At 52.3% G+C, this 27,173-nt stretch overlaps 2 protein-coding genes across 2 annotated transcripts in view; both read right to left on the minus strand.

The window, feature by feature from the left end:
* LOC135404684 (zinc finger protein 721-like) overlaps positions 1–27,173 on the minus strand; it is a 224,785-nt gene that overhangs the window by 133,332 nt on the left and 64,280 nt on the right. The gene's annotated exons all lie outside the window — the stretch shown is intronic.
* Positions 13,588–15,844, minus strand: LOC135404686 (maestro heat-like repeat-containing protein family member 7). Its single transcript, XM_064639425.1, has 7 exons — positions 15,620–15,844; positions 15,203–15,350; positions 14,707–14,957; positions 14,538–14,675; positions 14,133–14,247; positions 13,787–13,961; positions 13,588–13,700 (listed from the first exon to the last, which is right to left on the minus strand). Exons 2-7 carry the CDS (start codon positions 15,335–15,337, stop codon positions 13,588–13,590), a joined length of 927 nt encoding a protein of 308 aa, XP_064495495.1. The 5' UTR covers positions 15,338–15,350; positions 15,620–15,844.

Here is a 27,173-nt window from a genome sequence, read left to right on the forward strand (position 1 = left end):
TTTGGGAAAGGTTCTTCCCTCGGAGGGTGGTTGGCACTGGACCAGGCTCCCCAGGGCAGTGGTCACAGCACCAAGGCTGGCAGAGTTCAGGCACACGGTGTGACTCTTGGGGTCGGTGCTGTGCCGGGCAAAGGCTTGGACTCGACGCTCCTCGTGGGTCCCTTCCACCTCAGCACGTTCTGTGATGGTGCGATGAGTTCCCTCTCTTTCAACACTTTTGTTCTTTTCAGGGCTCCTCGCTGCCCGGGGCCCGAAGCCCGCCTTCCGCGCGCCTGCTTCCCTGCCCGTTGTGGCGGCCGCAGCCAGGCGCTGAGTGCCCGCTCCCGGGCGGGCACGGCCGCTCGCTCCAGGAGTGGGGCGGCAGCGCCGGCGCCCCGAGGATTCCCGGGATTCCCTCGGCGGTTTCCAGGCAACGCTCCCCGCGCGCTCCTCGCTCCAGGGCCGAACGTGCGCAGCCAATGGGAGGCGGCGGAGTGGGCGGGGCGAGGCGGGGATTGGGCGGGGCGGGGGCGGGGCCGAGAGGGGCGGTTGGTGGGGTTTGGGTGGGAGCGGGCGGGGCCGGGAGCGGGAGCGCTGCCGCTGAGCGGCCCCCGGGCAGCGGCCCCCGGGCAGCGGCCCCCGGGCAGCGGCCCCCGGGCAGCGGCCCCCGGGAGAGAGACCCCCGGCGAGTGGTCCCCGGCGAGTGGTCCCCGGTGCGTGGTCCCCGGTGCGCGGCCCTGGGGGAGGGACCCCTGTGCGCGGCCCCCCGGCGAGTGGCCGCTGTTGAGCGACCCCCGGCGAGTGACCCCCAGTAAGTGACACCCAGTGAGCGACTCGCGGGGAAGAAACCGCGGTAAGTGACCGTGACCCCTGCGGACGGACCCCCGGTGAGCGGCCCCGAGGGAGAGACCCCTGGCAAGTGACCCCCGGACAGTCAGCCCCCGGTGCACGGCCCCCGGGGGTGTCTGTCCGGGGCTGGGCGCGTTCCTTCCCCGTGCAGAGCCGAGCGGGGCCGTGGCGGGAGCGGGGCCGGAGCGGAGCCGGCCGGGGGGGCAGAGGGGAGCCCTGAGCCGCCTTCTGCCGAGGGGGCTGCTGGAAAGGAGCCTGCGCTGGGAGGAGCGGGGGACGTGGCCCGAGGCTGAGGCGGGGGAGCTTCAGGTCAGCTCCTGGAGAAAGGTTTCTGGCTGTGTTTTTCGGGGGGGGCTCGGGCACTGCAATGGGTTGCCCGGGCGGAGCCAGCACCCCGGCAGGTGTTTCAGAGGCGCCTGCATCTGGCCATGGCTGACAGGCTTTAGTGGTTTGGGGGTTGCTGGGGCAGTGCTGGGCTGACAGTTGGACTTGATGGAATCATGGAACGTGCTGAGTTGGGAGGGTCCCACCGGCACCGTGGAGTCCAGCTCTTGAGTTTTAGGCACCACTAAAGGAACTGAATCTGGATCGAGCTGTGTGGCTCCAAAAACTCTTCTGCCCCTAGTCTACACTGCCAAGTAAAACAAAACAGACCGTGCAAAATAGAGGCCTGTGTTCCCCCCAAAGGGAATGCAGGCAGTTACAAACCAGGACAATAAATCAAAGCTCAGAGCTTACATTCATGGTCCCCACAGTTGTATGACACATCAAACCAGTCCTCTGTTCATTACCCGTGTTGAACTCTCATCAGGAACCCCAGACTTTCTTGTGTGTATTTGTATAGATATGTATAGATATGTATAGGTAGATAGATGTACATACATAGATATGTATAGGTATATATTTGTGTGTATCTCTGTAAGATTCTGTATCTTTGGATGTGATATTGGCATGCTATTGTTGTGTGGCAACAGGTGGACTTAAAAGGTTACAACACTTTAGGAGATCGCCTTTCTGCTTATGGGTCCTATTTTTTAAAGAAGGTATCAAGAAAAGAACTCTTTAGCCAAATATAAGTTAAGACATTAATCAGAGCAAATGTATGGATTTTTATTTCCAATTGTACAACAAGTCATTCAACTATTTGCATACTCTAAAGCTGGGTTGGAAACTTCTCCCTCAGAAATAAGAAAAACTGTTTTCCGAGGCTGTTACTGAGAGCCATGGCAGAGTTTCCAATAACAACTCCCCATTCTTGAAATGCAAAGCCTGAAAAATGAAACAAGCGTTAACCTGGAATTCTTGTTGCCAGCACTGATCTGGACAGAAGTTATTAGAGAGTGGAGCAAAGCTAGCACCACAAACAACCTTGGGCTCTGCATTTGTTGGTCATGGCAACAAAGTTTTGCTTTTCAACCCATCTGCTAAGGAAATCTTGCCAGAACTGTGAGCTTATAACACTACTTTTCTTAAGAAGTTAGGAGGCCTTAATCCAGTGTACACAGAGGAGACCCTGAAGTAGGAGAGAGTCCAGTTGCTGATGATCAGTGCAGATGAGGAATCAGCTCTGCTGCGTAGGCTTCAAGCTTTGTGATTTTTACAAGTGGACTCTTTCAAATCTGTTGTAGAAGAAACAGTCTTTTCTGTTTGATCAACTTTCCACTTTCAGAATACTGGAGTTTATCCCTCAAATTCAGCCTGTAGTTTCAAAAGATAAAAATCCTTACAGGAAACCTTTCAGCCTCAGTAGCCAATTGCAACATGCCCAGGGAAGTTCAGCAACAGCACCATTCATTAAATGAACTGTTCTGGACCAGCCATCCCAGAGAGATTGAGCTCCAGTGCTAAACCCCATAGAGTGCCAAGTGCCATAAGAGCTGATTTTTGGCTTCGCTGAGATTCTCTCTGGTTTCCTTTGGTGTAGCTGGCACATCTGGAGCAAAGGGTCTGGGCAAAAGTAAATCCTTAGAAGGGTCCAGTACAAATCATGTGACAAGATTAGCGATTTCTCTAATTGAGGAAGTATATTAGATACAGGAATGCATTTTTCTACCTCCTCTTTCCGCACTGCTGCTGTATTCCTTCATCATGCCCTGTGAGCAGTCCCAGTGTTCTGTGATTGACGCCATAAGGGACTTGCTAACAGGGAACAAACACCTCCGAGACAAAAGGTGCCACCACAGGAAGCTCTTGCTACCCAAGAAGTGCCCAGGCTGCCCCAACAACTGCACCTGAAGCCAAAGGATCCAGACTACCTTTCCTGGGAGAAAGGGCTGCTGATTCCCTTTTTTCAGCCCTGCGCTGCAATGGACGGTCCCACCTTTTGAAAAATTGAATCCAGCTGAAGATTGCTGCCAGACAAAAGGTGCAACCACAGAAAAATCTAACTGCCTAAGAAGTGCCTAGGCTGCGCCAACATCTGCACCTCAAAGCCAAAGCTTCCAGACTTATTTTCCTGGTGGAAAGAGCTGCTGTAGCCTTTTTTCAGCCCTACGCTACAACAGCCTGTCTCACCTCCTGGAAAATTGAATCCAACTGAAGATTTGTGCCAGAAAAAAGGAGCCACCAAAGAAAACTCTTCCTGCCCAAGAAGTGCCCACACTGCCCCAACAACTACACCTGAATTAAAGGTTCCAGATTTTTTTTCCTGGTGGAAAGAGCTGATGTTCCCTTTTTTTAGCCCTGCTCTGAAATGGCCGGTCCCACCTTTTAAATATTGAATTCAAATGAAGATTCCTGCCAGACAAAAGGTGCCACCACAGAAAGCACTTTGCTGCCCAAGAAGTGCCCAGGCTGCCCCAACAACTGCACCTGAAGCCAAAGCTTCAAGACTTTCTTTCCTGGTGAACAGAGCTGCTGTTCCCTTTTTTCAGGCCTGCTCTGCAATGCCCAGTCCCACCTCCTTTTAAAAAATTGAATCCAACTTAAGATTCCTGCCAGACAAAAGGTGCCACCACAGAAAGTTCTGCCTGCCCAAGAACTGCCCAGGCTACCCCAACAACTACACCTGAAGCCAAAGCTTCCAGAATTTTTTTCCTTAGGGAAAGCTACTGTTCCCTTTTTTTCAGCCCTGTACTGCAATGGCCGGTCCCACCTCCTGAAAAATTGAATCCAACTGAAGATTCCTGCCAGACAAAAGGTGCCACCACAGAAAGTTCTTGCTGCCAGAGAAGTGCCCAGGCTGCCCCACCAACTGAACCTCAAAGTCAAACCTTCCAGACTATTTTTCCTGAGGGAAAGTGCTGCTAATTCTCCTTTTTTTGGCCCACTCCTGAAAAGGTCAAAGTAACACCCAAAATAGACCGCAGATAAAGATTCCTGCCAGAGAAAAGGTGCCACCACAGGAAACTCTTGCTGCCCAAGAAGTGCCCAGGCTGCCCCAACAACTGCACCTCAAAGCCAAAACTTCCAGACTTTTTTTCCTGGTGGAAAGAGCTGCTGTTCCCTTTTTTCTGCCCTGCGCTGTAATGGCCAGTCCCACCTCCTGGAAAATTGAATCCAAATGAAGATTCCTGCCAGACAAAAGGTGCCACGAAAGAAAACACTTCCTGCCCAAGAAGTGCCCGGGCTGTCCCAACAACTGCACCTCAAAGCCAAAGCTTCCAGATGTTTTTTCCTGGTGGAAAGAGCTGCTGTTCCCTTTTTTCTGCCCTGTGCGGCAATGGCTTGTCCCACCTCCTGAAAAATTGAATCCAAATAAAGATTCCTGCCAGACAAAAGGTGCCACCAGAGAAAAGTCTTCCTGCCCAAAAAGTGTCCAGGCTGCCCCACCAACCGCACCTGAAGCCAAATGTTCCAGCCTTTTTTTCCTGGTGGAAAGAGCTGCTGTTCCCATTTTTCAGCCCTGCGCTGCAATGGCCGGTCCCACCTCCTGGAAAATGTAATATAAATGAAGATTAGTGCCTGATAAGACATGCCACCACGGAAAGGTCTTTACTGCCCAAGAAGTGCCAAGGCTGCCCCAACAATTGCACCTCAAAGCCAAGTTATCCAGACTTATTTATTTTAGGGAAAGAGCTGCTGTTCCCTTTTTTCAGCCCTGCGCTGCAATGGCCGGTCCCTCCTCCTGGAATTTTGAATCCAAATGAAGATTAGTGCCAGACAAAAGGTTCCACCACAGAAAGTTATTGCTGCCTAAGAAGTGCCAGGGCTGTCCCAAAAACTGCACCTCAAAGCCAAATCTTCCAGATGTTTTTTCCTGGTGGAAAGAGCTGCTGTTCCCTTTTTGCAGGCCTGCGCTGCAATGGCCGGTCCCACCTCCTGGAAAATTGAATCCAACTGAAGATTCCTGCGAGACAAAAGGTGCCACCACAGAAAACTCTTCCTGCCCAAGAAGTGCCAGGGCTGTCCAACAACTACACCTGAAGCCAAAGCTTCCAGACTTTTTTTTTCCTGGTGGAAAGAGCTGCTGTTTCCTTTTTTCAGCCCTGCTCTGCAATGGCCGGTCCCACCTCCTGGAAAATGCAATGTAAATGAAGATTCCTGCCAGACAAAAGTTGCCACCACAGGAAGCTCTTGCTGCCCAAGAATTGCCCAGGCTGCCCCAACAACTGCACCTCAGAGCCAAAGGATCCAGACTTTTTTCCTTAGGGAAAGAGCTGCTGTTCCCTTTTTTCAGCCCTGTGCTTCAATCGCCGATCCCACTGAAACGGGAGGTTAGGCCCAAAAGAGTTAAGTAAGAAATTTGGGCCTGCTAACAAGCTACCAACATCCAAGATGATCTGTGCTCGTTCTGTTCTACTTACTGGACCAAAGCTTCAGAGAATAGTACAAGAACATGTATTAGGCCTAGAAGCAATAAATTAGAAATATAAGAGGATCAGTTAGACATTTGAATAGGAGAAATAGGCCTGGAGCCAGGGCTTTTCCCAAGCTTCAGTGAGCAGGTCAAGAACAATGGAAGAGAAGAAAGGTCAGGCTGAAGAAGATGAGTTTAAGCCCTTAGACCAACCAAAATTGAGGGCCAAGACAAGCACCGCCCCAAACCCCACCTGAGCTCCAGCTATACTCCACCTATTATTAATATGCATTGATAGATGTTGTAATCACTTGAATATGCATTTAATCACATCTGAAGATTGTATAAAAATGCTGATTTTGTGTGAAGCCTTTGAGCAAGTTTGTCCAGCGCAAGCTGGCTTGCTCCCAACATCAAATAAACAAATACCTTGCTGCTTAAAGATAAAAAAAAGTCTCTGAGCAGTTTCTCGGACCAATTTTTCGGATTCACTTGGCGACCTGCAGCAGCACACCTTCTCCACCCGGCTGCAGAATCCCCCGGAGGACGGGACCCCCTTGGGCGCCCTCGGGTAAGTCTTTTTACCTGAAGGGGCTCCCTTCTTCGGTGGCTTCTTGCGGGGGCTGGACAAGAACACTGCCTATTGATAAAAGGTATTTGTATCTGGTTTCTGGTTTTGTTTGTTCTGGTTCTGGATACCCGTGAGTCGAGGCGGGACGCCGTCTCGCAGGGGACACGGGAGAGGACGCTCTCCCGGGGGAATATCCCCTCTGGTCTGGTCTGGTCTGGTTTTGTTTGTATTTGACCAAGTATTGTTATTGTGTACCTGATATATCTTGCTTACCTTGAAACATCCAGGAGCACACAGTTAAAGGTATTATCATGCTAAGAGTTGCCATATGAGAGGTAGTGCTGAAGAGTTAACTATAAGCACATCACTTTGGATAAGACCTAGAATTAAGATTTGTCAGTTTTGCAACTGTTAGTTATATGTATGAGCCTTGTGTAACAGATGTAAGGTTTGCCTCCCCGGCAGACAAGGTTGGGTCAGAACCAGTGTGCATATTGCAGAAAAGAGGGACACTGGAAGCAAGAATGCCCTGAATTAACAGGTGGAAATACAGGCACAGGAGAGGCTGTTGTTGCTTACAGAGTACTGAGTGAAGGGGGGGCCTGCAGGCCACTGCTAGGGGACCTGCTGGTAAAAATTAAACTAGGGGAAGAAAAAGAAGAATTAGATTTTCTAATTGATACCAGGGCTATATTTTCTGTTTTGAATTAATACCTAAAAATGATAAATATGTTTAAGTCGTGGGTGCCACTGGCCAATCAGAAAAGCTTTCTTTTGAAACCCCTCAAGTTCAAAATTGGAAAACAAATGGGAGTGCATCAGTTTTGGTATTTACCAAATTTATCCAAACTGGTATTGGGCAGAGACCTACTAGAAAATCTGGGAGCTGTAATAGAATTCAAACAAGGTAAAATTGAACTTAAGGTAAAGGAAGAACAATTAATAGCAGCTCTGAGTTTAGCAATGAGCTATGTGGAGCCAAGCCAGGGTAATTCAAATGTCAATCAAATTTTAGATCAGGTATACCCAGGAGTTTGGGCTACTGAAACACCAGGAAAGTCAAAAAGAGCAGCTCCCATTGAAATAGAATTACAGACAGGAGCAAACCCAGTAGTTAGGAAGCAATATGCACTGAAGCTGGAAGACAGAAGAGGAATTGAGCCAATAATAGACAACTTTTTGAAATTAAGGTTTTGTAGAGTGTGAATTAGATTGCAACACCCCAATTTTACCAGTCAAAAGACAAATGGAACACATAGGTTGGCTCAGGATTTAAGAGCAGTAAATAAAATAGCTAAAACATACATGCAGCTGTTGCAAACCTATATACCTTATTAACAATATTAAAAGAAAGTGTAATTTGGTTCACAGTATTAGACTTAAGAGATGCCTTTTTCTGCCTTCCCTTAACACAGGAAAGTCAAAGGATATTTGCCTTCAAGTGGGAAAATCCCACCACAGGAAGGAAAACTCATCTCATTTGGACAGTGTTACCTTAAGGGTTAGAAAATATTCCCACAATTTTGGGAATTAATTAGCTAAAGAATTGGAACAATGGCAGTCACCACCGGGAAAGGGTGTACTTTTATAATATGTGAATGATCTATTGATTGTTACTGAAAAACAAGGAGAATGTGTTCAATGGACAGTACCAAATATGCCTTTGGCATAGTTCACACTCATGGAGCAATTTGGAAAAAAGAGGACTTTTAACTCTTCAAGGAAAAGTTGTGGAATATACTGAAGAAACTCTATGATTATTAGAAGCTGTACAACTCCCCTCTCAGGTGGCAATTCTGCACTGCCAAGGACACCTGAAAGGTAACACTGTCCTGGAAATAAGAAACAGAAAAGCTGCTGCAGAAGCTGAATTAGCTGCTGCAAGAAGTAAAGAACTATCAGTAGCAGCTTTAGTGCTAGAAGAACTAGACACAGATCAACAGGTAGAATATCAAGAAACAGATTATAAGTGGATACATGAAAATGAAGGTAAGGTGTTAGACAATAGATGAAGTTAACTAAAAACAGATCAGTTAATACTGTTAGAAAAATTAGTGTGGCAATTTGTAAAAGTAAAACATGATAAAACTATTGGGGCTTAGACTCACTCTATTAGCATTTAAGGACTAGAGTAGCAGGACCAAATTTATTTATCACAATAGAGCAAGTCACATCCCAATGTGAACTTTGTCTTTAATACTGGAACAAAAATACACCAAAGGGCAATAAGTAAAGGGCATTTCCCAGGTGAAATTTGGCAAATTAATTTCTCTGAGCTCCCAAGAAAAAGAGGGAGAGTCCTGTTATCTCTTAGTTTTGACTGACACATTTTCTGGATGGCCTGAAGCTTTCCCATGTAGAAAAAAAATGAATCAAAAGGAGTGATTAAAGTCTTGTTGAATGAGATTGTACCATGGTTTGGAATGCCTAAGAGCATCTCTTCAGATAGAGGTTCACACTTTTGTGCATGAATTGTACAAGCAATAAGTAAAGCACTAAAAATCAGTTGGCAACTGCATATGCCCTACAGACTCCAAGCAAATGGGCAAGTAGAAAAGATGAATCTAAAATATGTCAAGAAACAAATTTTCATTGGTATCAAGCTTTACCTATTGCTTTAATCAGGCTAAGGGTCAAGCCAAGATCAAAAGGGAAACTGAGTCCATTTGAAATTCTATTGGGCAGACCCTACATGATGCAAGCTGTGAATAGTGAAGCTGTAGATCAAATCAGTAATCAATATGTGTGTGATCATGTTATGGCTGTAGGAAAACAATTGCAGAAAAATGCTACAGTGGTGTTAGAACACCAACCCAAGCAGCCTGATTGTAAGTTACATCCATTCAACCCTGGTGATTGGGTATATGTTAAGAATCTTTCAGGAGATCCACCACGAGAGAAGTGGGATGGACCCCAGCAGGTGCTGATGACCACCTTCACAGTGATCTGGGTGAAAGAGAAACCCACGTGGATCCACTGCTCTCGAGTCAAGAGGGTTCCAGAGGAAGCATGGACCTCGGGAGAGGAATCATCTACTATCAAGCCTTCTCAATGCTGATCTTTGGACTGATAAGTACATTGGTGTTAAATCAAACTCTTGCCCAAAAATTATTATGGTCTCAGGCCCATAATGGGAATTCTAGTCTATGATTTGCTATAAATACAGATATTCTGAATTCATCTAAACTGAACCAATACAATGCATCTGTTATAGTCCTCCAAGGAACAAGGATACTGAATAATTGGTAAAATCCTGGTACCCCATACGATGCAAGTGTTTTAATAGGCACAGATTAGATGGTCACCCAAAACTGACGTTACTGTGAAATGTAATTAGTGGCTGATCAGTGTTGGCACACCTTCACTCTAGATAAATCAGTTTCTGTGATGTGTCAGTGGACATTCAGGGAAGGAAATATAACCAGGAGATTTCCAACCAGCAAATCTCCTACCACCCCATTGACTAAGACCACCACCAGTTCTACAACTCCTTCTTTAGCCTGTGAGAGTGTCCACAATTTAACTTATGCTGGACCTTACATGATTAGACACTCAAATGAGCAGAAGCTGTTGTTAGATCCCACCAATTCACTGAAGAGGGTTCGAATAAACCTTCAAGTAAACATATCAAACATACAAAAAGATTGTCAGCCCTGTATTCAGCAAAGCCTTAAAGGCTGGCATGCATAGATGATGGCCAGATCCCCTCGTACCAGAATTCAGAGAGATGTAACCGGATGGTTTGGCACAGGATTAAGTGTATTAAACACCATAGATCAAGAAGTATTAGTGAATAAACTAAGTGCTGTCACATCTGATCTAGGAAAATTCAAAGTCCCTTTAAGATCATCTTTGCTCACTTTGGCAGAAACACAATCATTGGCAGTTAAATTGTTAACATTAGTAGCTAACCACACTGCAAAAGATTTCACCAAAATTATTCACTATGCTGGTGTCATCCATAAAAGGTTTGCATTTGCAATACAATGTCTCCAAACTCAACAGTGGGTGCAATCTGTAGCTGCAGGAATATTAAGAGAAGGAACTTCAAGAGTATTACCACAGGAGGTAAGAGAAATAATAGCTAGAAACAGTTCTACTACACAATTTGAGAAAAATTACCAGGCGTGGTGGCAGTTAGGGAACTTCACTTACAACCCTTAACATGAACAAATTGAAGTTTATGTGCTCACTATCAGTGCAGCTAAAGAAAAGACCATCTTTCCTATCCTGACATTAGGAGCCATACACCAAAATGTGATTGTCAGACCCATAGACCACAATGTTTGGGCAAGTTATAATCACACCAAGAAAAAGTGACAATCAGTCAGTCCTGAGGCATGTATTCCTAAAGGACAATTAGGATATATCTGTGAAAATGCTGTAGTAGAAAATGAAGATTTATGCTTAGATACTGAAGATAGTGTGTGTACCTTTGAAATTCTTCCCCATACTAAAACCCAATCACAAGTCTATTATGTAGGAAATGGTTGTGCATGTGTTAGAATCTTTTGTGTTAATTTTACCATAGATACTTGTCATGAAGTAGTGAGTGGTACTAATTTTTTTGTTTTACTAAAATAATAGGCTGTGACTTTGATTATATCATTCTAGTGACTACTAGACAATTGATTGAAGCTGATTATACAACGTATCACGATGTGCTAAAATTGCAGACAGGAATGAACATTAATCTTCTAAAGCAATGCTTAAACATCCTGATATAGAAGAACTGGTCCAGGAAGTAAACAGAACGACTAAACGAATGCTCTGCAAGTGGAACACAACACTGAGAATATAAAAACTGTCTTAACCAAAGTGGAAAAAGTGGGAGAACATCACTGGTTGGATATCTCTACTGGATACTCCCCCACGGCATCACAAGTGTTCCACTATTTGATACATTCAATATTGGTTTTAGGAGCTAGCATGATTATACTGCTGATCCTAATTATTTGGCTATGGTACAAATCAAGCATCATGGTTAGAAAGATGCAGATAATGTGGGCTGTGATGCACACCTACCAAAATCCATTAGAGCTTGACGAAGGAATTTGTAAATTCTAAACAGAAAGGGGGGAATGATATAGGAGGCTAGGCCCCAAAGAGTTAACTAAGAGATTTGGGTCTGCAAACAAGTTGATTTGGGCCTGCAAACAAGTTACCAATATTAAAACGATCTGTACCCGTTCTGTTCTACTTACTGGACCAAAGCTTAAGAGAATAGTACAAGAACATGTAATAGGCTTAGAAGCAATAAATTAGAAGTATAACAGGATCAGGTAGACATTTGAATAGGAGAAATAGGCCTGGAGCCAGGGCCTTTTCCAAGCTTCAGTGAGCGGGTCAAGAACAATGGAAAGGAAGAAGGATCAAGCTGAGGAAGAGGAATTAGAGACCCCTGCCCTATGGATGAAGATCGGAACTACCCCTCGAAATGGGGAGCCAAGAGAAGCACCGCCCCAAGCCCCGCCTGAGCTCCACCTATACTCCACCTATTATTAATATGCATTGATAGATGTTGTAATCACTTGAATATGCATTTAATCATATCTGAAAATTGTATAAAAGTGTTAATTTTCTGAGGAGCCGGCGAGCAAGTGTTGAATTGCCAGGCCTGCCATGGCGAGTCTGATGTTTTCTGTCTCGCCTCTACGGGCTGGAAGAGGCAGCAACGGAGACTACCAGAATGAGAAGAATGAAGTCCTCCGTACAGCTCTGATGATGTGGAGCGTTTCAATGGCCAGGTTTGAGACGGCAGGGCTGTCATCAGTCATGTCTTGAAGGGCTGGAAGAGAAAGGAAGAGAGCCAAGGTGAGAGGCCAGGGGTGTGGGGACGCGAGGAGCCCCTCCTGCCAGGGCCATCCCAGCCAGCTCTTGCCATGGCCAGGAGGGAGCAGGGCCCAAGGGGATCAGCTGGAAGGTGCCCTCGCTCACCCTGGCAGATGAGCTGCAGCTCTGGCTGCTCCTGCTTCATGGACCTGGCGGCGATCCCTGGGAACACAGAGCCTGTCAGGCCCCAGAGGCACAGGTCCCCCGCAGCGGCGCTGCCAGCCCGGCCACACGGCCTCCTGCCCTGGCAGGGCTGAGCCCGGGGCCTTCCCGCATGGGGACGCCCCAGGGCTGGGCTGGCACAGGGCGGCAGCAGGCGCTCGGGGCCACTCGGGGCTCCACATGCCCTGGGCCGCATCCTGCTGCCGCTGCAGCAGCCGGGGCTGGGGCCGAGCTGCAGCGGGGTGGGGAGGGACCCCGGCCTTGTGGCTCACCCAGAAACTTGATGGCCAGCTTTCGCAGGGGCTCCTCTGGGCTCTCCAGGAACGGCAGGGCCTGGCGCACGTACTGGCCCACTCGGCTCCTGTCCTTTTCCAGCTGCAAAGAGCGCCAGGGCATGGAGGGAAGGCTGGGCTCAGGCTCTGCCCCTTGGCCGGGCACTCCCTGCCCCCAGCACGGGGCTCCCCTGCCCACAGAGCCCTGAGGCCTGGCCAGCAGCTGCTGGGGCCGGGCTTTGGGGGGAGCAGAGGGCTGGGTGCTCCTGGGGAGCCGTGGGGCGGCCCTGCCCCACAGCCCAGCTGGGCCGGGGCTCTATGGCAGCCTGGCTGTGGGGGCAAGGGAGCCTGGAAAAGAGCCCGCACGCCCCAGGGAAGGGAGCAGTGTGTGGGGCACAGGCTGGTGTCTGTGGGTGCAGCAGTGGACACAGGCACCCTGCCAGCCCCACACATTGGGCATCAGGGGCTGGGGCTTTGGGGCCGTCCTTACCAGGCACTCGGGAAACCTCCATGGCTCCTCCATGGTCACCAAGTCCTCAAGATCCCACCACTTCAGGAACTTGGCTGCACCAAACAGTGCTCTCCAAGAGGCCTGCACAGCAACAGAGAGCGGGCCATGGCACCGCAGCCCAGGGCACAGCACCCACATCCCTGCACCAAGGCCAGGAGGAGGCTGCAGGCGACCATGGGCCAGGGCAGGAGGCACAGCAGCCTCCTGCCATGGGGACACCAGAGCCCACGAGTCCTCACCTCTGCCACACGCTTGTTCTCATTGTGCCAGTTGAAGTAGAATGGCACCAGACTCAGGTACACGTGTGGCTTTAGGCTCCTGCTCCTCTCTGTCGCCTCCATCAGCTCCTGGAAGAGGAGCATGGAGAGCTGCTGCAGCTGGCTGTGCTCCTGGTGCAAAGGAAGAGGAAAAGACCTCAGCACTGGCTTCTCCAGGCCCATCGGGGCACAGGCCTGAAAAGACACTGGGCCCAAAGTTTCCTGGCAGCACTCAGTGCCCACGATGAGGGGCACAGAGCCTCACGTTGTCAAAGAGTGGCCGCAGAGCCTCAAGCAACTTCAGGGCTATTGGGCTGGATATTTTGACCATTTGGAAGCGCAGAATGTTGATGAACGCGGAGAGGGTCATCTGAACTGCGTCCGTGTCTGCATCCTGCAGTAGCTCCAGGAGGCTTTCACTCAGGCTCCGCATGCTCATAGCCTGTGTGGAACACAATGCTGTGGTGCAGCCCCACGCTGCTGCCGCGGGGCCCAGAGGCCAAAGGTGCGTCCCAAAGGAGTCGGGCAGCTGAACGGGGAGGAGGAGAGCTGGGAGCAGCTGCCACAGCTGCCAAAGGCCAGCCAAGGCCAAGCTACTGCCTTGCACAGCCGCACGCTGCCGGCCCGGCTTCAGCCCCTGCCCCCTGCTCACCATTGAGGGATCCCTGCTAAGCACCACCAGGCCTCGGAGCGCCAGGCGACGCCTCTCCGGGCACTGACTGCGCAGGTGCCTGGAAATAATCTGCAGGACGCTGGGCCCATATTGTCTGGGGTTCAGGCAGTGCAGGACCTGAAAGGCAGGGAGCAGTGACAGGGTGCCCGGCCAGCAGGAGCCCAGACCCGCCCGGGGCTGGGCCCAGGCAGCAGCACAGGGTGCAGGCACCGTCCCGGGCGGCTGCAGCTGTGAGAGGGCAGAGAGGGGGAGGCAGCTGGGCCAGGCAGCGCTCGCCATCAGGCTCACCTCCACCAGGAACGCCAGGGCAGGCAGTTCCCACAGGGGGTCTCCCCTGCTGAGCCGCGGGAGCAGGCTGACGGCGATGCGGTGACCGAAGGGGAGGGAGACACGGCACAGCTCCCTGCAAGGGGGAATAAAGGTGCCAGAGACCCTGAGCCAGGTGGGCAAAGCTCTCCTGGGACTGACTCACACAGGCCTGGTCTTTGACCACCAGCCCAGGAGAGGTCGTGGGCACTTTGGGAGGTGGCTCCTCCTGTGCAGCCGCCTCTCTCCGCCTTTTCCACTCTGCTCAGCCATCCCTGGCTGCCAAGGCCCTCTGGCCCAGCAGCACGGGCACTGTGTGGGGTGGCCTCTGCACAGGGCAGAAATGACCTGTGGGGGTGTGGGGCAGTGGGGAGAAAGGGCTCTTACCTGGCCAGCAGACCCACTGCATAGTGGTGGCTGTCAGCCTTGAGGAGCATGTCCCAGCCACACTTGCGACCGATCGCCATCAACACGTCCTCATCCAGCAGCTGGCGCAGCAGGGCTTTAACGGTCTGCACTGTAAACCTGTGTGCAGAGTACAGCCCAGGTCAGGCACAGAGCCCTGGCCTCAGCCCCAAGGGCGTGGCAGGGAGAGGGGACTGGGATGGAGCACCTGTTGGGGTTGGGGGGAAGGCTGCGCTGCTCCCGGCATCGCCTCCAGAAGGTCTCGACCTCCTCTGACATCTCCTCTGTGCTGATGAAAACTTGGAAGAGCAGAGTCAGAAGGAGGCGCGGGAAATTGTCCTTCACTCCCCCTGGGCACCAGGAGTGGGACAGCTGGATGATCTCCCAGAGTGCCACAGTTGCCTGCCAAAGACAAAGCACCCAGAGACGGCTCTCAGGGCCCAGATGTCCATGTGGCAGGGCCCAAGCGTGGCAGGGACAGGCCAGAGGAGACACAGGGGGATCCCCCAGCCTGGTGTCCCTGAACATGCCCCCAAGCCAGGCTTGCAGCCCAGTGCCTGGGGCAGGGAGAAGCAGTGGTGAGGGAGGATGGAAAGGCATCCCAGAGGCAACCTGGGGGCGAGCAGAGGCCAGCTCAAGAAACTCACAGCCAGGGCAAAGACATCTCTCTCATCCCCATCAGAGGTGCGTCTCCTGTGCGCTGGCCAGTATTCCAGCACACGGAAGAGGATCTGCAGCACCGGCTCCTTAGTCCATCTGGAGGAGATGAGTGTCTTCCACATGGTGCGAGCAGCTCTGTGGAGTCACAACTCTGGTTCAGGGGGGTCTGGGACACAGCTCTGTGGCCTGGGCAGCTGCAGGGCCCCGGTGACAGAGCCACGGTGCCTTGTGGGGCAGGGAGGCAGGTTGGCCTCAGGATTGGAGGCTGACATGCCAAAGCTGGCAAAGACAGGAGCTGGAATGTCCTGGAAGTCTCCATGTCTCTGGCACCCCATTTGGGAACGACTGTCCAGGGAGATGGAGTCTAAACGCAGGTGAGCCCTCAAGGCAGGTGGGCCCCATACCTGTCACAGGCTGGGGCAGAGCGCAGCAGGGTCACTGCAACATCCGTGGGGTGTGCCTCGGTCAGCAGGACCAGAGTCTTGTCCAGCCTGTGCTCAGCAGACACATTGGACGTGAGCCACTGATGGATGCACCTGACTATGGCCGGCACCTGGAGGGGACATGGGGGACAGTTGGAGAGCTGCCAGAGCCAGTAACTTGCCCAGCTTCCCCCAAGAAGTGCTCCCCTTGCCACCACACTCTGCTGGTCTCAAAGGCTGAGGGGACCCAGAGCAGCCAGCGTGAGGGGCCACAGCATCCCTGGGGGACTCGAGCCCTGGCCACAGGCTGCTTACTTGCTTTGCTTTGTAGACACCATTCTCCACAAGCAAATCCAGCAGGGCAGCGCTGGTCTGGGCATTGAAGAGGTTTGCCATGTCCCCAGTGGCCATGAAAGTGGCCTCTTCATGCCAAATGCACCTGATGAATCTGCAAACCAGCTACAGGAGAAAGGCAAGGAAGAGAGAGGGATGTCCCCTGGAGGGCTGCGACAGCGGTGCTGGGCTGAGCAGTGAGAGCAGGCCCAGCCCAGGCGGGGATGGCTGCAGGTACCTGTGCTGCCCTGCGGAAGCGGCCACGGGCAGGGAGCTGCTCTTCTGTCCGCTCCTGGCCTGCATCTGGCAAAGAGCGAGCGTGCTCAGAGCTGAGGGTGTGCGGGAGAGGCCGGAGAACACAGCCCAGGCCTGGGCTCCAGGAGCAGGCAGGGCCAGCCCCGGGATGCCCAGTGGATGGAGCACGGCTGCCAGGAGTTCAGCCCCGGCCCCTCTGCCCCCCTCCCTTTCCCTGGGCATGTCCAGAGGGGATGGGCAGGATGAGGCCAAGGGGGCTGCAGCCACCAGCCCTGTGGCCCAGCTCCAGCACTCACCCTCCTGCGGGGGCTGCACCTGCTGCACCTCTTCAGGCTGCTGTGCTGGAGCAGCCCTAGGGCTTTCCTCCTTCTCCTCCTCCTTCACCCAGGCCAGCTTGGGCACCGTGGGGGGTCTCTGCTGCATGTCTCCGTCTGGTGTTATGGCTACCTGTAGCAGAGATGCCATGGAAAAGCTTTGGCTCCCCAAGTCCTGCAGTCGTGCCTTGAAGGCAGCTGCAAGAGAGAAGCCTGGGAAATGTCTCGCCTCATCCCGTCCCACTGTCTGGCCTCAAGGGCACCTGCCCCAGGGACTGGAGATGCCTTGAGCAGCCCCAGGTCCCCAGGTCCCACAGTCTGGCCTGGAGGATGCACAGGGGAGAGGTGGAGAGCTGCCAGAGTGAGCAACTTGCCCAGCTTCCCCCGAGAAATGCTTCCCTTCCCAGCACACTGTGCCAGCCTCAAAGGCTGAGGGGGCCCAGCGCACCCAGCTTGGGGGGCCACAGGCTGCTTACTTCAGCAGAGACAGCTCTCTCCTCAAGAAACTCCAGGCTGGGGGTATCGGCCAGGCGCTGAACAGGCGCGGCGTCAGTGCTCGCCACGCCCTCCATCGTTGTGGCGTCGGCCTCCTCCGTGAGACCAGGCAGCACAGAGTCACAGTGTGACACATCATCAGTGGACGTGGTGTCCCAGTGGGTTGTGTGATCACTGGTTGCGGTGTCACACTTTGCTGGGGCAGCAGTCGACGTGGTGCTGACATCAGGATTTGTCAGCTGGGTCGGGATGGTGTCAGACTGGGCCTGGACATCAGCTGGTGTGATCCTGGCCTTTCTACGCCGACTGCCCATGAATTTCATAAATGTCTGCAGGAGAAAGAAGGGCAGGGAAGGGAGGGATTTCCCCTGGAGGGCTGCGACAGCGGTGCTGGGCTGAGCAGTGAGAGCAGGCCCAGCCCAGGCGGGGATGGCTGCAGGTACCTGTGCTGCCCTGCGGAAGCGGCCACGGGCACGGAGCTGCTCTTCTGTCCGCTCCTGGCCTGCATCTGGCAAAGAGCGAGCGTGCTCAGAGCTGAGGGTGTGCGGGAGAGGCCGGAGAACACAGCCCAGGCCTGGGCTCCAGGAGCAGGCAGGGCCAGCCCCGGGATGCCCAGTGGATGGAGCACGGCTGCCAGGAGTTCAGCCCCTCTGCCCCCCTCCCTTTCCCTGGACATGTCCAGAGCAGATGGGACAGGATGAGGTCAAGGGGGCTGCAGCCACCAGCCCTGTGGCCCAGCTCCAGCACTCACCCTCCTGCGGGGGCTGCACCTGCTGCACGTCTTCAGGCTGCTGTGCTGGAGCAGCCCCAGGGCTTTCCTCCTCCTTCTTCCTCCGGAACAGCCTGAGCAGGCTGAAGCGTCTCCCTGCCATGCCACAGTCTGGTGTCCAGGGCACCTGCAAGAGAGAAAGAGAACCTCGGAGAAACTCCGGGCTCTAAGTCCTGCAGAATGGCCTTGAGGCCACCTGCCGCAGGGATTGGAGACACCTCGGAGAAGCTCCGGGTCTCCAAGTCCTGCAAAAGGGTCTTGAGAGCACCTGCCACAGGGCTTAGAGACACCTCGGAGAAACTCCTGGTCTCCAAGTCCTGCAAAAGGGTCTCAAGGGCACCTGCCACAGGGATTAGAGACACCTCGGAGAAACTCCGGGTCTCCAAATCCTGTGGAAATGCCTCGAGGTCACCTGAAAGCGAGAAAATCCTCTTAAACGCTCCGGGTCAGCAAGGCACGAGTTGGCTGCGCGGGGGCTCCGCACAGCACCGCTCTGTCCCGTCCTGTCCCGTCGCCTGCTCCGAGGAGCACTGTTGACACTGTGGCCGTGTCACCAGCAGCACCTCTGTCACCGCGGGTCATAAAGGGCCCTTGGACACCCTGCCCCCTTCCATCCCACCGGCCGTGCCCAGCGTGTCACAAAGGGCCCTGGGACACAGTGCCACGTGGCCTGGGGCCTCCCCCAGCCCCGCCAACCTGCCCCACCTTGGAGGGAATCCACTCTCTGAAGTATCTAATCTGGCTGGACCTGAACTGTAGGAACGGCTCAAGAAATGAGCAAACACTCCCCTCCTGTGCCTGCTCACGGCAGCACAAGGAGCCCCCTCGGCCGCCGACTCAGTCGCAGCAGGAAGGGCACGGGGCCTTCCACACAAGCTGGCACGGCCTCCTTGGGAGAAGTGCTGGCTGGTGGCCATCCTAAACAGGGGGGCTGACACCGAGAAGGAAGGTGTGGGCAAGGGCACCAATGCTGTTGGGAGCCCTTTGGCCAGGGCTGCACCCAAATCAGCAGCTGTGGCAAGTCCTGGCCCAAGGAGACCTGCCACTGCCCCGAGTCCTGGCAAGGGTGCTGCCTGTCTCCTGCCCCAAAGAGCTGTGCCCCTGTGTATTAGTTCATTTGAATACATGCCCGGAATAAAACAAGTGCAACAGACATTCAAACAGTACAAAAAATCTTTTATTGCAGTGAGAATAAAAACTAGCAAAGAGAATCAAAAGCTAAATAAGAATACAAAAAAACTGCTTTATCATTTGGCATTCATACAATACTATGAACGGCTTTTATTATAGTATTAACTAGTAATAAGGGAATTAAAGGAACATTTAAAGGATATTAAAACAATACTACGAGTGGCTTTTAACACAGTATTAACTAGTAAAAAGGGAATTACAAGGATATTAAAAAAGGATATAAAACATTTGCTTTCTCAATTGCTTCCTCTCAATAAACTGTGCTTACCCACACAGACAGGCCAGGGCTGCCAGGATCTGCAGCAGCTGGTCGGTGCCCGTGCTTAGCGGGCGTCCCGGTGGAACAACTCAGTCTCCATGGCAGGATGAGGATCGCTCACCCCAGCAGTCCTGACACCCCATTTTATCAGCTCTACATTGCACCACGTAGGGCCAGCACGCAGTATAAGGTGATGCCTGAGTGGCAGCCAAACCCCGCCTGATCATCACCTGATAGCAACAGTCTGTGCGTGCCCTGCTGTAGGGCAAGGGGCCAGCGACCCCTGCCCACAGAATCTTCCTCCCATCATCATCTTTCTCACCCCTATGTATTACCTCTATCACTGTGTTTCAAGGGTAGATGTATCTATCTTGCAATATGTAGCAAAACCAAGGAAGAACTCAGCTCTGATAACAGGGGATATCAAGCTGACTTGCTAAAAAGCACAATGGACCTTACAATTCACTTGTGCCATGAAGTTACATTGTACCATACTCTGGCTGGTTTCACATCCTAATATGATTCCTTTCTCACACCTCTATGCTCCATTGATCATCTAATCCAAAAGTACCCCCCTTACAGACATGAAACAGTTTAAAGTCCTGTAGATGTAGAGATGAAAAAGTCATATCTAAAATGTAGTGCTAGCTTGTTCCTGAGCATTTCCAAAATTCCTTCCCGTCAGGTGCCAGGATGGGTGGGCAGGAGGTGACTTGCTTTATTCAGACCATTCTTGTACGTGTGACTGCTGCTCTTTCACCCCTTTCCCCCTAATTCTGGGTTGGTTTCTAGAGCTGTTTTTGAAAGAAACATTTTTTTCAATCTCACACGTGAGTATTTTCAAAGAAATACAAGATGTGAAAATCTAGTAAAACCAATATTTAACAAAATGGTGAAATCACACTCCTTTATGTACTCTGAGCACTCTGCTACTGGCAGTTTGTGTAGTTCTCCATATACCGGAAATGTAACTAAGGATCAAGAAATTTTCTGTGTATTCTTTATTTCCTTTTAAATTTTTTTTCTGTCATCAAATTGACTGCAGGATTTGGTCCTGTCTTTGTGGAGGATGAATGCCACTGTCTTTTTATGTTTGATATTTTATTACTTAGGGGGACTGTCAGTGGGAGAAGTGGTGGGAAGGATCCTCCCCTCAGGGGCTGGAGCTTCAGCTTCTAAAGAAGGCTGTACTTAATCAAAGAGCTGCAACTCAGGATTTCTCCAGTGTTCCAGAACTTTTCATTTAGCCAGATGAGAGTGCCCAGGGCACAGCCAGGTTAATGTTTAACTCTTCCAACACTGTGCTCATCCCGAGGATATCCTGTCATCCTGAGAAGAAGGAAGGGAGATGCTGTGCCTGTTCCCTAGGGCTGGGCAGGGAGCAAAATCTTCCAAGCCGTGGCCCTTCTGAAGGAGTTGATCTTGTGTTATTCCTCAGTAGTCAGCACTGAAAATTCTGTATCTGAGACACTGAATGAAAAGGAGAGTTGCTGAGAGGCTTGTTTGGGGGAGAGTATTTTTTTGGTTTGTTTTTGTGGGGGTCTTTTAGCACCAAATGAAGGTTGGATCATGAAAATCAGTCTTGTCACAGACAAAAACTGCAAAGGCATTTAAACACTTTCAAACACTGTAACCATTTTCCTTCCTTTCACTTTCTACCCCTTGCAAATCAGAGACAGTTCCTAGAGGACAGGAGAATAAAATAAACAAAAAAAAAAAGAAATTATTTTTCTACTCTTGAGGCCTGTGTCAGCTCTGTTTTGAATGCATTTGAATCCTGCTGCTTCCCTGCTCTTTTTCAAGTAGCACCAGATAAATACCTATGAACTGCTGAGATGAGAGTGATCATTCTTACTTCACAAAAGGTTTCTCTTTTATTTTCCTATCCTGTGTCCCTTTTGTGTTCTGTGCTATGGAGTGACAATATTTTTGTTCTAAGCTAATTCACTGCTGCTGTTTTGGGTACAACTAATGTCAAGCAGCAAACCTGTAACATGCCAGAAACAGGCTACAGTGTGTTGAAGACACAGCTTATGTTTGATTGTGTGTAAATACAGAGAGTTAGTTGGGTTTATCTGATAGCCTGGCAGAAGGAGAGAGGAGCAGGACAAACTGTTTTCAGTAACTGTGCTGTTCAGACACCTGATAAGATGGAGAGTGCTTTGGAACTACTGATGTGCTTTGAATAAGAAAAGAATAATCAGGTCCATTGGCACTGGCTTATCAGGAAGGAAGTAAAATGCCAGCACTTTTACATGAGCAAAAGGAAATGTTTTAGACACTTTGGGCCATTTTTCCATTGACATTAAATAGCAGGGTGCTTTTGAGTGTGCTGTAAGGAGTGGAAGGATTTATTACCTTGACAGAATGACAGGTGAATGTGTTTAGAGAGGAGTCCTCAGCAACAGTAACAGCTCTTTGGATAAGTGGCAACATCTATTCCTGCTTTTGGTAGAGATTCAGGAATTCTCTCCTTTCTTTCTCCCTGAAGTGCAGTGGCTCCCTTACAATGTGCAGTTTTTCAGAGTGTAACATCCTTGTGCATTTTGTAATATCCTGGCAGCATGTTTGATATTGGGCGTGTAATAGGCTGTTCATAAAATAATGCTGGATCATTGACTGGTGTGTCCTCTGCCTTCAGTCCCTGGGTATTTTCATGTTCCAAAAAGAATATATCTCAGCCTGTGCTGGGAAGGGAAGGTGTGATTCACCATTAACTTACCCCAGCAGGCATGAATCATGCTCAGATGCACTATTATCTTCTCAAAGTTGACTGATTTTTATTTCTGTACCTTTTCAAAATTGATTTCTAGGTTCTTTCACATGCTTACAATTAATTTGGGGATATTCAAATTCGATGACTGATAGTGCACAAACATATTTGATTGATTTTGGATTCTAATTGATTCCTGTCAATGAGATCCCTGTGACACTGAAATCAATGATATGTGATTCAACCAAGGCACCACTGTTCTGTACATTAGGTAGCAGTTGGGAATTTAGGAACTAAATGTTCACAAGCTATAAATGGAGAAAATGTTTAGATTTCAATAGCCCTTTGTTTGGCATTTATTCACCCAAATATGTTTCTTGGGAAAGTTAGTTTTCCAAAGGGCAGGCTTTCAGTAAAAGAAAGGTCATTGATTTAAGGTCTATTAAATTTTAGCTAAAAACAATAGGCTCCATTGGGATGTAAAAAAATTTAAGTATTTACTGCAGGCAACCTTCATGCTTTAGAGCTGTTGCTCAAAAGTTTCATTCTTCTATGAAGATGTCAATTGTAAATATAAAAATGCCTCCCTGAAAATGTAATGGTTCAAAGATTCTAACTGAAATAAAAATTCCTGCCCGGGGAAAGCACTATGATCAAATAAAGTGGTCTTAACTTTATTTTTCCTGTGGAGGCCACACTTGAAAAGAGTGCTTCAAGGCAGCAGGGTTGGTAGGGAATGCCAGGTTTTATTTATTTATTTAACTTCTCTCCCCCACAGATGATGATAGTCCAGCTTTGGAATCAGCAATACACTTCAGCCACTAATACAAGGCAATATGTGAGCTGCTGCTGCTTCCAAAATGCAGTATCCTGGTATTTCAGTCAACTTTATAATCTGGCAAAAACCCACTGTCTACATCTTGAATTTGACCCAGAGCCTGTGTAAATGAGGAATGCATTGAAACAAAGTCAAGGATCCTTCAGTGACTTGTTTTTGTGAGTTCAGTCTTCTGAGACCTCTGATGAGTCTGGCAGGGCAGTGCCTGTGTGCAGAGGGGTAGGGAAAGAGAGTCCCAGCAGAGCAGCAGTGCCAGGGAGCAGCAGCATTTGGCCTGTTGAGAGCTGCTCTTTTTCTCCTGCCCCCCTCCCCTTCTGGGCCTTGGCTGAGGCCTCAGTGCTCTGGGCCTTGGTCCCTGGGCTGGGCTGGGTCAGTCCTGTGGCCATGGCACTGCTGGCATGAGCTGGGCTCCACTGCACTCTTTCCACCACACAAGGGGCTCCATTTGCTCCGGGCACAGCCTGAAGCCTCAGCTCTTCTTCTCCAGGGCTCTCAAGAAGAAGGCCAAGGAGCAGACTCTCCAGAGGGTCCTTGCCTTGCTGGTTTCTCCCTGGAGTCCGTGTGCTGCCCTCAGGGTCCCACTGTGGGGGTTGAGGGGCTGAGGCTGCTGCAGCTGGTGCTGGTGGTGGCCAGTGCCCCTGGAGATGGCAAATGGGGCCTGAGGAGCCCGGGGCCGATTCTCTGCTGCTGTGCTGGGGAGCGGGGCTGGCCCTGGGGCTGCAGGAGCTGCCTGAGCTGAGGATGTGCTGAGCATTGCAGACCCAGAGGGCCTGTCCCTGAGCTCCAGGGCCTCCATGTCCTGCTGCAGGGCCAGACCTGAGTGTGCTGCTCTGCTGGGCTGGGGCAGGGGCAGGGAGATGGGGGGACCAGGGAGGGGCTGGACTGGGCAGTGCCAGGGAGGGGAAAACCCCAATGTTGAGCTGAAGTGTGGGAGTGGGCAGGGTGGGGGCTCTGCCGCCGCTGGGGCACCTCTGGAGTCAGCGTTTCCTTTGGCAGCACAACTTATCTCAGACAAGATAGTTTTCCAATGTTGGCTTTCCCCCCTCTTTCCCAAGGTTTTCTTTTCTGTTTTTTGTTCCCCTGAGGGGAAAAGGGGGAATAGAAGATCACATGCTGATCTCTGGTTTTATCTGTATACAAAAGGGAGCTGGGGTGGGGAGGGAGGGGGGAGACAAAGCGATTTCTCTCTCTATTCTCTCTCTTTTATCCCATAACCGCCTCCCTCGCCACACCCCGGGCGACTGTTTCACCGCCGCCCCTCCTCGCCCGTCCCGCGGGGCAGCTCTTTTAGCTCCGGGGCGGCGGAGACTCCCCCGGCGCGGCCCTTTGGTTTCCCTTGGTTTATTCTCCGGAGCTGATTCCGTTCCGAGCTCGCCCCCCCTCTCTGGCGACCCCCGCCAGGGCCCGTCCCGGGGCGGCTCCTTCAGTGCCACGGGCGGCGGGGACCCCTCGGGGCGGCTCCCCCAGGGCCCCGCCCGCCGCCGCCGCTCCCCGGGGCCCTCCCCGCTTCCTGCCGGGATCGGACACCGCCGGCGGCCCCGGCCCTGCCGGGCTCCATCAGCCGGAGCAATTGCTGCCAAGGAGGGGCCGGGGGCTTCCTCTTGGCCTTCGTCTCCCTGGCGCTGGGGCTCGGCTTCTACCTGCGCCAGAAGGTGAGGGGGGTCCCAGGGGGTCGTGTGTCCCCCCAGAGCGTCTGTGCCCCCCCGGGGACCCCCCCACCCCGGTGTCACCCCCTTTTCTCTCCCCACAGAGCTCCTGAGCCGGCGGCGGCCGCAGCCCCTCCCCGGGGCCTCGGGCCCAGCCTGGACCCCTCCTGTCCCTGTGAGGATTTTGGGGGGGTCGTGTGTCCCCCCCTCCCCTGCTGCCACTCCTGATCCCAGGAAAGCTTCCCAGTTCTCCCCAGTCCCGGTTACTGGGGGGCAGTGGGGAAGGGGCTTGGGGGAATCCCAAGGGGTGGAGCCGAGTTTGGGGGGGGCAGAACAGGCCCCGGGATGGATCGGGAATGGGGACCCCCCTGTGTTCCCCCCTGTCAGCCCGCTCTGGGGGGCTCTGGGAGGGAACTAACCCCTCAATAAGGCACCCAGCACACTTTGAAAGGTGCAGGGAACCCCCTAAACCTCCACACAGGCTCTGGAGGACTGCCTACACACACTCAAAGCCCACCCAAGACCCCACCCAACCCCTTCTCTGGGGGGACTTCTCTGGGCACTGGTGGTGCTGGGAGCCCCCCCGGCTGTGGGCGAGGAGCTCTCGGGTGAGCGGGGGGTGGGAAGGGGGCGGTCAGTGGGAAAAGGGGGGTCAGAGGGGACAGAAGGGGTGGTGGGACCCCAAACTGAGTGGGAGGGGAGTGGGACCCCCCAAAAGTGGGGGGAGGAGGGGCACTGAGGATGCCCTCTGGAGCCCTGTCAGAGCCCTGACACTTCTGGGGTGACTCCAGGAATGGCCTTCACTGGCCCAGGGACATTCATCTCCCCAGCCTCACACACATCCCCTGCAAATGGCCCTGTCTCCTCCATCACCCTCCTCTGCCTTTCTGGCCTGGCCCTTTCATTCCACACCAGCAAAGCAGCCTGGGCACCATCTCACCTGGGCACTCAGAGGGCTTCTGTGAGCAGCAGTGGCAGATTTCTCTGGAAGGTGCATTTGTCCCCTGTCCCATGGCACAGGGCACAGCTCAGAGTGTGAAAACACTCCCAGGCACACACATCCTGGAGAGCTTTTTCAAGACAAAAATAGGGAGAGGAAGAAGAAAAGAGGCCAAATTAGAGAGATGAAAGGTGCCCCAAAAATCAGCAGCTTCCTCTGAGCCAGGTTTCCATAACTGAATCACTGGTGGGATATTTACTTTGATAAGTAGCTGCACAAAACTATTCATGTAGACAATGAAACAATCAGCTTAATATATTATATAGAAGGTGTTGTCAATGGAAACAAATGGAGAAAAATTGTTGAGATTAACAAAAAAAAAAAGAAAATCAAAGGTCTGGCAATGCTGGCCAGGAAGCCTTCAGCAATTATCAAGAGTTCTGTTCTGCAGAGGTTTCAAGTGTCTCCTAAATTCCACACTCGTGGCTTCAGGCCATGACTTGCCAGAGCAGTGCCAGAACTGGCCACTGCCCAGAGATGCCCTGGGGCAGCTCCAGTGCCCAAGTGGGACAAGTGGCCCAGGGTGTGTGGGAGCCCTTTGGAGCAGGAGCTGTTGGGCAGGAAGGGCCCATCTGGGGAGGGTCAGGGAATCCCCCCCTGCAGCCCTGCTGCCCAGGCTGAGGAGGGTCCTCTCCAGCCCACAGCCCATCGTGTGCCCTTGGGGGCTGCGCTGCCGGGGCTGTTCCCGGGCACTGACTGGGGAATCTCCCGGGGTGCCCCGCGCGAGGCGGGGGCGGGGCGGAGGGCGGGCAGGGGGCGTGGCCGCGCGCTGATTGGCTGCGGCGGGGGTGTCTCCACCCGCAGCGCGCGAAGGGCGCCATCTTTGGCGCGTGGGGGATTCGGGGGCGGCGGCCCCGGGAAAAGCTGCGCTTGGGTGTGTGAGCTGGGGGGGTCTGCGGGGGGAGCGGGTCTGGGGATCCCCTCGGGGGCTGCGGGGAGCGCGGCCGGGGGTGGAAAGGCTGGAGGGCTCGGGAGGGCTTAGCAGAGGAGTTCAGGGGTTCCCGAGGAGATTTTGAGGGGTCCCTGAGGGGGTTCGGTGTCCTGAGGGGCCCCAGGGGGGGAGGTTGGCGGTCCCTGAAGGGGTTTGGGAGTCCCTGAGGGAGTTTTGGTTTCCGAGGAGATTAGGGGGTCACAGGTGGGCTTGGGGGATCTCTGAGAGGGTTTGGGAGTCCTGGGTGGGTTTTGCGGGGACGTTTGCAGCAGTTTTTGTGGTCTCTAGATGGTTCCAGACGGCTTTGAGTCTCCCTTAGAGGGACTGGGGGGATCCCTGAATAAGCTTGGGGGGTCCCAGGTGTGTTTTGCAGGTCACTGAAAGGGTTTAAGGGGTCCGGGGGGGGAATGAGGTCTCTTAGGGGAGTTGGGGGGTCCCTGAGGAGGTTTCGATGGGTCCTGGGGTGGATTTATGAGAGGATTTCAGGAGTTTTGAGGGGATTTTGTGGAGTTCTCTAAAGCCAGCAGTGGGTTTGGGGGGTCCCCCAGCCCCCAGGGGAGGGGTCCTAGGGATGGTCCCCAAAATCGGTGGGTGTAGATATACTACATCTGGGTAAGGGGATCCCAGTGCCCCCAGTATATCCCAATAACCTCCCAGTGACCCTCAGTATAGCCCAGTAACCCCGCAGTGTCCTCCCGTGTGTCCTGGTATCCCCCAATAACTTCCCAGTTCTCTGCCAGTGCCCCCCAGTGTGCCCCAGTTCGTCCCCAGGCCCTCCCAGTGCCCTCCCAG

This window comes from Pseudopipra pipra, chromosome W (assembly GCF_036250125.1).
Source record: "Pseudopipra pipra isolate bDixPip1 chromosome W, bDixPip1.hap1, whole genome shotgun sequence".
Classification (NCBI taxonomy): domain Eukaryota; kingdom Metazoa; phylum Chordata; class Aves; order Passeriformes; family Pipridae; genus Pseudopipra; species Pseudopipra pipra.